Source organism: Passer montanus, unplaced genomic scaffold (genome assembly GCF_014805655.1).
Source record: "Passer montanus isolate IOZ18808 unplaced genomic scaffold, ASM1480565v1 scaffold69, whole genome shotgun sequence".
NCBI classification, from domain to species: domain Eukaryota; kingdom Metazoa; phylum Chordata; class Aves; order Passeriformes; family Passeridae; genus Passer; species Passer montanus.
The window spans coordinates 368,093-380,158 of NW_024372036.1; the positions used below are offsets into that span (position 1 = coordinate 368,093).

At 44.9% G+C, this 12,066-nt stretch overlaps 1 protein-coding gene across 6 annotated transcripts in view; it reads left to right on the forward strand.

The window, feature by feature from the left end:
- PRDM15 (PR/SET domain 15) overlaps positions 1-4,416 on the forward strand; it is a 35,596-nt gene extending 31,180 nt beyond the window's left edge. For 4 of the 6 annotated variants that reach the window (XM_039729435.1, XM_039729437.1, XM_039729434.1 and 1 more), the window contains exon 25: positions 353-832. In XM_039729435.1, the coding sequence (XP_039585369.1) occupies positions 353-832 (480 nt within the window). Of the gene's footprint in view, positions 1-352 lie in introns of all 6 variants that reach the window. The other 2 variants (XM_039729432.1, XM_039729436.1) reach the window with 1 other exon arrangement.
- Positions 4,417-12,066: the final 7,650 nt, after the last annotated feature.

Here is a 12,066-nt window from a genome sequence, read left to right on the forward strand (position 1 = left end):
TTGGAGCTGATTGGATAAATTGTGGTAACACAAAGATGGGTTTAAAAACCCAAGAAGTTGGACCAATAAGCTCCTCATGTTTGTTTTCCTATCTTCTGTTGTTAGCACCAACTTGTTGGTGTTAGCATCAGCTTGTTTGCTAGATGTCACTGGCTGAAGCTGGGATTAAAAGAGTAAAAGTTAATTTGTCTGTTTGTCTGAATGTTGCATATCCCTCTCTGCCATCACCATCTTGGAATGTATCAACTTCCAACACATGGAAGTCGGTACATTCCAAGTGTCCTACTTTCCCACCTGTGTGTGACTTCTCTTGCTGGCACCATGTGAGCGTCACCTTTGTGTTTCCCCTCAGGTGGTGGTGACCCTCAGCGACCCGAACGTCACAGCCCCCTCCAGCTCCGTGGGACTCACCAACATCACCGTCACCCCCATCACCACGGCAGCTGGCACCCACTTCACCAACCTGCAGCCCGTGGCCATGGGCCACCTGGGCACCCCGGAGCGCCAGCTGCAGCTGGACAACTCCATCCTGACCGTCACCTTCGACACGCTCAGCGGCTCGGCCGTGCTGCACAACCGCCACAGTGACATTCAGCTCCTGCCCCAGCCCGAGGTGCCCAACCCTCAGTCCGTGGCCCATTTCATAAACCTGACCACCCTGGTGAACTCCATTGCTCCCCTGGGCAGCCAGGGCACAGAACAGCACCCCCTGAGCTGGAGGTCAGTGCCCCAGACTGATGTGCTGCAGCCCCCGGCGCCGGCCGCGCCGCCGCAGCCGGGCCAGCAGCCCGTCCAGACAGAGCAGCAGCAGCAGCAGATGTACAGCTATTAATTTATACTTGGGGAAGTGCTGGCACGGGCAGTACTCAGAGACACAGAAAAACACTAGGATTGTTTGCTGGATACCAAACAGAGATGGGAAAATGTTTATAGGATGAAATTGAAGCTGGAATTGGCAGATCAACCTGCAGCACCCCGGTCGGAGATTCTCACGCTGTCTCTAGACCTTGCACTGTCTTAAAAAATAACAGAAAGGGGGAAAAAAAATCTCACCACAAGTTCAGCATCCCCTTGCAGTTGTGCAGTAAGATTGAGGTTTGACAGGTGCATCATCACACACCTTAACCAAAGCAGGGAAATATCAATTTTTGCAACACTTGAGATGTACAAAAACCCTTTCAGCCATACCATGTCACTTCTTTCCAAGTCTGGAAATGGCATCTGAAGACCTTGTTCACAGTGGGTGGAATGTCCTTGTGGGCAGCTGGTAGAGACTGAAAGTGAAGACACAAAGGGGCAAAACAGGAATTGTCTTTGTTTCTTACCTTCTTTAGGTCTTGTATCTAACAGCATTGGTAAAGTAGGTGGAATTTGGGGTTTTGGGGTGGGCATGGTGTGGTGTGGAAGAAAATATTACCAATTATTTCCATTTTAGTTATGGGAAAAACCCTGTACCCATCAGACAGTGTTAATGCTACTTGAGCTACAGAGCTGGTCTAATGCTGAAGCAAACTTTTATAGTCTTCTAGTCCAGTTTCAATCAAACCAATTACAAAGTGAAAGAAGAATGTGATACAGTTTTATGTAATTTTTCAAACCTGCTCTTTTAATCTTGCTTGTAGCTAATAGGCCTGAAGAGCAATCAGTCCCCTTTGATGAAGTTCAGGATGTGAATTTTTTCAATTGGACTTATTTCATCCTGTAATAAACATTTGGGAAAGCATTCTTTTTATATATATGCATATATATATATACACACACATATATATATATGTATATATATAGCCTTTGTATTTTACTGTGTGTTCCTGGTGAGTATTTGTGTGAAAAACACTGTTACCAATACAATTCATTAATTCTTTCATCCCCATGTCGCTGCTTCTCACGGAAAAAACATGGATTCTGTTCCTTCTATTCCCAAAATTTATTTCCAAAGTTCACAGCCACAAACAAGGTTGTGTGAAGTGCAAGAAAAAGGAATGTCTGAAGCATATTCTGTGTCCTGCCACATGGAGTCAGTGTGCCCCAGTGTATAATGGATGAGGTTTGCATGGCTGCTGGGGATGCAAATCCTGGGTTGGGTCAAACACATCTGTGCTGACAGAACCCCTTCATTTCATTCTCCATCCATGGATGTGCAGTCTGGACTTTTGCATGTCAAGAAGATAATGTTATTCCCACAAGGAAAATGAGCTGGTAGCAAAAAGGAATAAACTAAATATATATATATATAGAGTATGCATATATATATATATAAAAAATGTTGTTGCTTGAAGTCCTGAAGGGCAAACCCTGCTGTGGCTGAAGAACAAGGTCTTTTGGAGCAGCAGACTGAGCCACAGAACTGTGCTGAGGGTTTTTTTTTCCCTGAGGATAAAGCAGCTGCTGTGTCTGACAGTGAGGATGGATTGATGGTTGTAAAAATCCTGTCTGTGCTTATTGTATTTATGGAAAAAGTTCTATGTTTTAGCAGAAATATGAGTAGGAACGACTTCAGCTTTGAAAGTCTCTATTAACATGGACTACTTGACCCCTAAAGGTTGCCTTACAATCTCTACAACAAATTCTCCCAAAGTATAAATGTCTGGATATTAAAATTAACCTCCAGTGGTTTTCCTGGTGCCATGGCTGTGTCCAGAGGCTTAGTGTGGAGACCCTGGGGGGCATCCCCTGGTCTAAGGAGACACAAGAATCTTCCCCCAGAAATCTGTTAGACCCCATTGGCTCCTTCCTTTATTCCTGTGTCTGTTCCTCTGTTTCTGAGCCACTCCTTCCCTGTTCCCTGACTGGCCCTCACCTTTGTACTGCCCTGAGACCAGGCTCAGGCCCAGGCCCCTGTACAGAAAAAGCCAGACCCTCCGTGTGTGTGTGTGTCTGGGACCTGATCATCTCACCATGCAGCTGAATAAAACATCTGTGGATATTCTGCAAAAGTCTTTTTTGCTTCCTTACCCTGGACTGTGCTAGCAGCAATTCAGCCTGCTGCAGCTTGGTGTAAAGCTTTGTGTAAAGCTGCAGGACAGGGATAGCAAAGGGGTTTCTGGTGACAAATTTGTGTGTCAGAGGAGCAGAACTACTTTTAATTAAATGTCAACAGGTCTATAAAATACCTGTATGGGAGGGATCAGTGTTTGATGGGACAAGGATGCATATCAGAAAGAAAAGTTCCTTTTTGCCATGTGGGAAAGAGAATTTTTCATTCCCTGCTCACTTCTGTCTTCCTTTGGTACTTTTCACACAAATACTGTGAGATCCTGTAATATTTTTAAAGCCTCCAAATATCCTGAGTACAGTTCCTGGATTATTTTACCACTGGCTGGAGCTAGTTCAGTTTCTCCTCAGCTGTCCTGCCCACAAATGCTTCTGTTTCACTCCAAACCAGTGGGCAAGAGGAAGCCAGGTTTTATTTATAAAATATATTGTTTATGTACTTGGAACTTTTTTTTTCTCTGTGTTTGGTGCCTAATTGGTAAAGGTACATCATCTTTTGTCAGAGTGGAAAAAGGGGAAAAAAAGGGAAGGAAAGCAAGTTCTGTGATTCTGTGAAATGGAGACCTCCTAGGTTGAGTTGTTGTGGTAAATACAGAATTTTTACACAATCTAAGTTTTGTTGAGACACATGTAAATGGTGACTAGGCTTTTAATAGGGGAGGAAGAGGTTTTTTTACCTTAGCAGAGTCCATCTTCTCCATGTTGGTACTCCTGACAGGGGCATTTGTGCTGCATTGAATCAACCTGCCTCATTTTAACACAGAATTTCCCGTTTGACAAGAGTAGCACTCTGAGGAAATCAACCTTTAGAGACCCCCCTGGCTTCACAAAATCTCTTATCCTAATATAATCCCCTGGTTATCTGTACTCTTGTGGGTTTGGCATCCCTCCCATGCTACCTGGCCTCAGTAACCTCATCCAGGGATGGGATGGGATCTGCCTTTCTGGCAGTGGTTTAGAAATGTCCCTCTTCAATCTCCCAGAATCCCCAAAATCATAGAACAGCCCAGGCTGGAAGGCACCTCAAAAGATGATTGATCTGCTCCAGCCTTTTTCTGGGGAAAGGGAGCATTGGTGAGGTGATAGAATCATGAAATCATCATTAACCTGTCTAATTGCATCTTTTAAACCTCCAGTGAGACAACTCTGGGAAGGTTGTTCCAGTGCCTGATTGTTCTTACTGTAAAAATTACCTTAAATAATGTTCAGGAGAGGAAAATATAACCACTGGAAAGGCTTTGGTTAGGCCAGGCAGTAGAAATTTCTCCAAATATCTTCCCAGAGCATTCCTTTGAGACAGGATTGTGAGTTTCTCCACAACCCTTGCTGTGGTGCCTCATCATCTCCCAGCATGATTTTATTATTACTCCTGTTATTAACATCCCTATGAGAAAACAAATGTATCTTGGGTGTGCTGCACTATGGGGAAAAAAAATTCCAGGACAAATTATTCTGTTTGCTTTTTGTTTCAAATGGTTTTGTTTGGGGATGTTGGAAATTGCTGCCTTTGGACAAGCAGTGACTGCTCTCCCAACTAAACCTTTTCCAGGTGAACACCAAAGTTGTACTGATGCTGTTCTCAAACTGCACAGGAAATAAAACCACAAGGGATGCGCAGCGCAATCTAAATTCCCTCAGCCAATTCGTTCCCTGCCTTTTCAGCTGCAGGATGTGAAGGCTAATTTATTGTTTTGCATTGAACAGCTGTTCAGTCACAAACTGGAATTACTTTGAGCCAAAGGAGTGATGTTGTGTGGTGTTCTGTGTCAATTGTCACTGTTTATTGCTAAGACTATTATTTAATTGAATGCTGTCTGTGGCACTCTGGGCTCTGAAGTAAAGGAGCATCGAACTCTGCCAGTGTTATTCTTTATTGTTCCTTAATTAAGACATCAAATATTTTTTTCCTTCAAATCTGTTAGATTTGTCCCAAAGCCAATAACATGAACTCTCATTCTGTGGAACTTTGTACATCCCAAATTATAGAAACATGGGGTAGCATTCTAAAATATTTATGCTGTAGCTTGTTATTGGTAATAAGAGAAAGTAAAAGAGATTGAATCTTTCATGGTTTCTGTGCTGAGTTCTCTCAGAAGAATTTATTGTATCAAGTGTTACTATGCTTTACAAAACTATTTTTTTTAACTATGAAAAGTGAGTATTTTTGCAGAAACCCACCAGCCAGTCTCCTGCCAGTCTAACCAGCCACATTTCTGTACTCTTTTATTGTTCCAGAGATTGCCTGAAGTTAACATCCAGGTAACAGCTGGATTTATTTCAAGAACTGAATTCCCTGCCAAGTTGTCAGTGATTTGTTCTGCATACACAAAGATGTCTCAATTTCTCATCTGGAAAACCAGGAATGGAATAAATACCACACATCCAAGTGACAGTCATGTCCAAACTCTAGGTACCCATGCAAATGCTTGGGGTAAATATCTTTGTGAATACCTTGGCCAGTGATGAGATTTCCTTGGTGCTGTTTACACTAATAGTAATGTCATTCCTGATTCCTTTTGGCTTGACATTTATTATTGATTTGAGTGTAAACCACATATTTACATTTGGAAACTGTTGGAAACTCTTTAACCCCTGTATTCTTGGCCCTCTCATGGTTGGGCTCATCTGTAAAAGGAGATGAACATTGCAGGAAGATCTGCTCATCCACACCACGATGACCAGCAAAGCTCTGCTTGAAAAACACTTTTGGAGGCAGACATGCAGCCAAATGACTTGAATCTCTGAAATTACCAAGGTTTCTTTCCAAATAGGGGCTTTTGCCCTACAGCAAACCCAAAGTCTCATGGTGGCAGCAGGATAAATGGAAAAAAACATTTCTATCATGTTTATCATCAACTTGACTTGATTGTCCTGGGTATTGATTTTGCACTGTTCATGGCAGGAAGCTGTTAAAAAAATCAGTGCAGCCGTGGTTGGAAAGGATGTTTCTTGCTCTAAGATGCTTTGAGAAAGCTTTTCTGGATTTATTTTCCCTCCTGAGTGCTGCAGGGATATTCTGCATCTGTACTGCTGCCATCTCACTTCAGACAGGGTTCTGCAGTAGAATCTTCAATCTCAGAAAGGCTCTGTTTGGAAAGGGCCTTAAAAACCATCCAGTCCCATCCCCTGCCATGGCAGGGACACCTTCCACTGTGCCAGGCTGCTCCAGCCCCAGTGTCCAACCTGGCCTTGGGCACTGCCAGGGATCCAGGGGCAGCCCCAGCTGCTCTGGGCACCCTGTGCCCCTCACAGAGAAGAATTTCTTCTTAATACCAAACCTAACCCTACTTTCTTCCAGTTTAGAGCCATTCCTCCTTGTCCTGTCACCATACACTTCTATAAAAATTCTCTTTCCAGCTCTCCTGTGCAGCTGATGATGGCTGAAACATTGGATCACTCATCCAAAGAGTCCAAGCTCACTGTTGCTAAATTCTCAATATCTGAGCAGAAAGTGTCCTGCAGATTTCAGTGTCACCCCCAGAGTAAGAATTCCATCAACATTTGGGGTGAAATGCCCTTTTTATTCCTGCTTTATCCAGGAGCTGTGTTGGCCAGTGCCTGGTTAGCTGCTGATACTTTTGAAAAGCTGATTATTGAGTAAAACATCTGTAGAGCAGCTGATATGAAACGCAAGAAAAACTACTGGGTTTGGAGGTTTATTTCATTTAAAGCTGAGTTTTTCAGTCCTAATATCTTTGCTGTCACTTGAGTGCTTCCCTGTGTTTTTCTGTTTACTTGCAGGTTTCGATTCTAGAAGGTTTTGAAGGTATCCCAGAAAAAGGAAATAAAAGGAAAAAAATAAAGGAAAAAGTAATAATGACAGAATGAGGAGTTAAAATTAGGAGAAACAAGTGAGATTGACGTGCAGGGTGTTGTCAATGAGAGCAGCCAGCTCTGCCAGCTTTCCCCTCCAGCCACGTGCTCATGTCAGTGCCTCTCCCAGCACAGCCTTCAGGGGAACCTCAGAGTCTCCAGGATTTGTGTCTTTCACGTCCAGTGAATGTAAAATCACAGAATCTTTTCAGGCTGGGAAAGACCTCTGACATCATAGAGTCCAAACTGTGACCAAGGCTGGAGTCCAGCTCACTTCCAGCACCACACAGCCAGGGCTTTTATTCTCAACATCTCCTTTTCCTTCTCCGTTCCTGTCCTTCCTCACCACCAAAGAGAGAGTGGGCAAATCTTCTGCTGGAGTTCTAAAGCAGAATCACAGAATTATTTAGGCTGGAAAAGACCTCCAAGATCATCAAGTCCAATTTCTGACTGATGCCCACCTTGTCCCCAGCCCAGAGCTCTGAATGCCACCTCTAGGCTTTCCTTGGACACCTCCAGGCATGGGGACTCCAAACCCCCCTGGGCAGCTCTTCCAATTCCTGACCACCCTTTCTGGGAAGAAAATCCTCCTGATGTCCAACCTGACCTCCCCTGGCACAGCCTGAGGCCGCTTGTCCTGTTCCTGGTTATCATGGAATGATTTGGGCTGAAAGGGACCTCCAAAATCACCCAGTCCCACCCCCTGCCATGGACAGGGACACCTTCCACTGTCCCAGGTTGCTCAAAGCTTCATCCAAGCTGGCCTTGGACACTTCCAGGGATCCAGGGGCAGCCACAGCTTCTCTGTGCCAGGGTTTCCCCACCTTAACAGGAAAGAATTCCTTCCTAATACCTAAACTAAGATTTAGGTATTAGGAAGGAATTCTTCCCTGTTCTCTTTCAGTTTGTCCCCATTGCCCCTTCTCCTGTCACTCCAGTCCCTGATGAATTGTCCCTCTCTGGCTTCCCTGCAGCCCCTTCAGGCTCTGGGAGCTGCTCTGAGGTTTCCACACAACCTCCTCCTCCCCAGGTTGAACAGCCCCAGCATCAAGAAAGGGATTCAAAACTATGGGAAAGAGGGGCCTGAGGGGCAAGAGGCACAGCTAAAAAATATGTGAGAGAAGACAAGCTGAGCCTGCTGTGCTGCACTGGGGGCAGGCTGAGGCTGGCTGCAGGGCTGTTCACTAACTGGTGATCATTGCACACCATCTGGGTTCTGTCACCTGTACAGGGAAAAGCGTTGATGCTCAGAGTGCCAATTTGCCAAGAATTAAACCCAAAGGTTTGGACTCACACCCTCTGGGTGTTGTGATGTGCAGCAACATGCAGAAAGCAAGCAGGGGGATGCCCAGTGCTAAGAGAATGAAGGGACACGTTTCATGGCTTTTGGAATTGTGGAAGTGAGGCTGTGAGCAGAGTTTTCTCAAGGGTGATTGTCCTTTCTCATGCACAAATAAACCTCTGTGCTGCCTGCATGCAAGTCAGGCACAGGAGAGTTCTCAAGGGGGTGACACTGGAGGAAAGGGGGGCTTTACAATCAAAAAAACCTCTAAAAAAATCAAATCAGCTCATTAAGGGTGGTTAAGTACAAACCCTAGATCCTTGCTCTGCCAAGGGAGGTACAAAAGAATGGCTCTCAGTCTGTTACACTGGCTGGTAGATAAAAAAATTAAATAAACTGCATGCTCACGCTCCTTTTCCCTTCACACCAATGCCCTGACCCATCAGAGCTTTGAAAGGAATAAATACCTTTGTCTGACCAACACAGAGATGGCACTTGTGCCATCTTGCACAAGTTAGGGAGTAAAATTCAGGATTGCTGAACTGCAAATATGGGTGCAGAGGCTGGGGGTGTTTGGGCAGGAATGGGTTCTTTTTGGAGCTGTGTGTGTCTTTAAAAGTGAAAAGTAGTGCTTTATTGCCCTCCTGTGAAGTCCCTGCTGATGCAAACAGATTTTTGCTGAAGAGACTGGAATCAGTGACAAAGCACCATTTTTAAAGACAAAAAAAAAAAAAAAAATTCTTACATTGCATAACCAAAGAGAAAAATTGGAAACTCTGTCCTGAAGGCACATGCACCTATTTCTCATTCACTCTCCTCCCTTTTTCACTACTTTTTTTCCCATGAAATACATGCAAATCCCAACATGCACTAAGTTTTCCTCCAGGCATGATATACTTGTGTGGTTATTTAAGCAAGAAGTGGGTTCAACAGAGATATGAGGTGTTCCCAGCAGAAAGAGCCTGGAAAAGAGTGCTCTGTTTACTGCTGCTGTTCCAAAGTCATGCACTCACCCCTGGGAGCATTTGTAGGTAGTAAAGGGGATAGCTGTCACTCCAATTACACAAATCACACATTTCCTTCTTAATTTACTTTGTCTTCTCACAGCACAGCCACTGCCTACTTGGAAAGGTGTCTAGAAATTAAGTTGTAAGCATTTTATCAAAATGAAGAGTGGTTTAAGGAGTAATTCAAGTAGAGCAAGAGCTTGCTGCTATCAATTAATGCTCGAAATAAATCACAATTTCTGGTTGCACAGGACACTTATCAGTCTGGAAGCAAAAAATCAATGTGTGTGGTCTGTGCCTGGCTGCAAATCCTTCCAGGATCCTTCCAGCTCTCCAGTGCCTTTAAAGGTGCCTGTGCTTGGGGTGAAGGATATTGGAAAGAGTGGGGAACTAACAGAAGTACAAAGAGAGGGGTTAGAGGGTGGGTGGGGTGCAGGGGGAAGGGGGAGAGTTGTGGGGGTCCAGGTGGGATGGGAGACAAGGAAAGGGCAATGTGGGAGGTTCAAATAAAACATAAAAAACAGGAAAGGGGTTGTGAGAGGTTCAGGTGGGATGTGGAGACCAGGAAAGGGCAATGTGGGAGGTTCAAATAAAATGTAAAAACCAGGAAAGGGGATGTGAGAGACAAGGAAATGGTGCATGGAAGACAAGGAAAAGGGATGGGAGATAAGGAAATGGTGGGATGGGAGATGAGGAAATGGTGGGATGGGAGATAAGGAAAGGGGATGGGAGACAAGGAAAGGGGATATGGATATTCAGGTGGGATGTGGAGACCAGGAAAGGGCAATGTGGGAGGTTCAAATAAAATATAAAAACCAGGAAAGGGCATGTGATAGACAAGGAAATGGTGGATGGAAGAGAAGGAAAGGGGATGGGAGACCAGGAAAGAGGATATGGATGTTCAGGTAGGATGTGGAGACCAGGAAAGGGCAATATGGGATGTTCAAATAAAATAAAAAAATCAGGAAAGGATGTGATAGACAAGGAAATGGTGGATGGGAGATAAGGAAAGGGGATGGCAGACAAGGAAATGGTGGGATGGGAGACAAGGAAAGGGGATGGGAGACCAGGAAAGAGGATATGGATGTTCAGGTAGGATGTGGAGACCAGGAAAGGGCAATATGGGAGGTTAAAATGGAATATAAAAATCAGGAAGGGGATGTGAGAGGCTCAGGTGGGATGTACAGACAAGGGGAGGCTGTGCCATTGTGGACAGGAGGATTTCAAAGTCTCTCCCACAGTTTTCCCTCTGGTGGTTTTTGCCTCTGGTCCTTGGGATATTGTGGATACTGGCGTTGGTCAATTAGAATAATTATAACTTGAGATATTTTGTTCCAGTGGTATTAAATCCGTGGCTGGAATAACTTTAATAAAGTTCCTTGACCACGGATTATTTAATGCCCAGCATAAACCCTACTCTTCCTGCCTTTCCCTCTGTCTTTAGGGATGCCAGGAGTTCCTGTTTCAGGGAAAAGTTGGGTTGTAGAAGCTCGGGTTGAACTGTCACAACGTGAGGAGAGTCCCACTTGGAATATCAGACCTGGGAAGCTTTCCAGTATTTCCCTTCCTGCTGGGGGAACACTTCCAGAGGGGTAATTTTAGTAGCTGGAGGTACAAAGAGCACAAATCCAGTGGTGTGGAGGGTGCCTGCCTGACACCATGGAGCTGGCACAGCCATCCCTGCACGTTTTCCCACTTTCCCACCGGCTTTTTTCAGCCTGGAATTATGTCAGCACCCACGTTTTTTAATCAGTGGGATCAGCACGAGCATCAGGGAAGACACAGCCAGGCTTTTGCACCTATGCTTGGGGCTACTGGGCAGAGTTTGTCTTCCAGATCTGCATGAGAAAGTGCAGCAGCTCCTCCCAGCTGCTGTTGCCATCCTCCTCCCCAAATCTGCCCGAGATCCCTCAGCTGATCTGCTCAGCCCCAAAATCTAAGCCAGGAGGCAAGGCAGGGAGTGGCTCTCAGAGCAGCTGATCTGGCAGATCTTTGGTAGCACAGGGAAGAGCAGGGAGGTGGAAAACCGTGGAGAACGGGCCAGAAGAATTCTTTCATGAAGTTTGCTGTTGTTGTATCTGTCCACAGTAACAAAAAACCAGTGGAACTCATTTCTCTCCATATCATTCCCCACCAAGAATCAGCTCTTTCAGCTGAAATTCCCCCTTTTTTCCCCCCTTTCTATCAATTTTCTCCTCAATTTAGCGTCTGTGCCAATTCCAGAGCTGCTTCCTGAGAAGAACAAGAAAATGGAACCAGCCCTGTTCAGTGGGATCCCACTCTGGTGTCAGCGACTGGAATTGCTCTCCTGGTGATGGTGGCTTTGGCTTTCTGTGTGGAAAGAGGTTTTACAGCCCTGCCATGGAGTTAAATTGTGAGAAAGTTGACACAGATGTGGTTGTGCACCCTCAGCAGATGTTTGGGATGGTGATCAATAGGACTCCTACCATGTGGTTGTGATGAAAATGTTACAGCTGTGGCTTCTGGTGTGCTTGCAAATATGGCCTTAGATACTTAAAAAAAGAAAAAAGCACCAAAAAACATTCATGTCATTGAGGGGTCTGTACTCTTGACTGCTATTTTTGCAAGAGAAACTCACAAAAATGTAACAGAACTAAAACTTTTAGGCAATGGCCCCAGGAAGCAAATTTGAGAGCACTGGATTGATGCTGCCAGGTGTGAATGGGAAGGATGCTGCTTTGCAGGGAGATGCATGGAGGAATTGTGCAATCACACTTGAAGGAGCACCTACAGCTGGGAACAGCAGAGCATTCCTACCTCACCTTCCACACAGATTCTGTGGGAGAATATTCCGAGACTCGGAGGTAATTCTGACTTCAGTTTACCTGGAAAACAATTCTGACTTCAGTTTACCTGGAAAACAATTCTGATTTCAGTTTACCTGCACCTGAGCTTTGATAAGCCCCACCTGCATGAAGCCCTTCAACAAGGCCTCATACCTGAGGTTTTTCC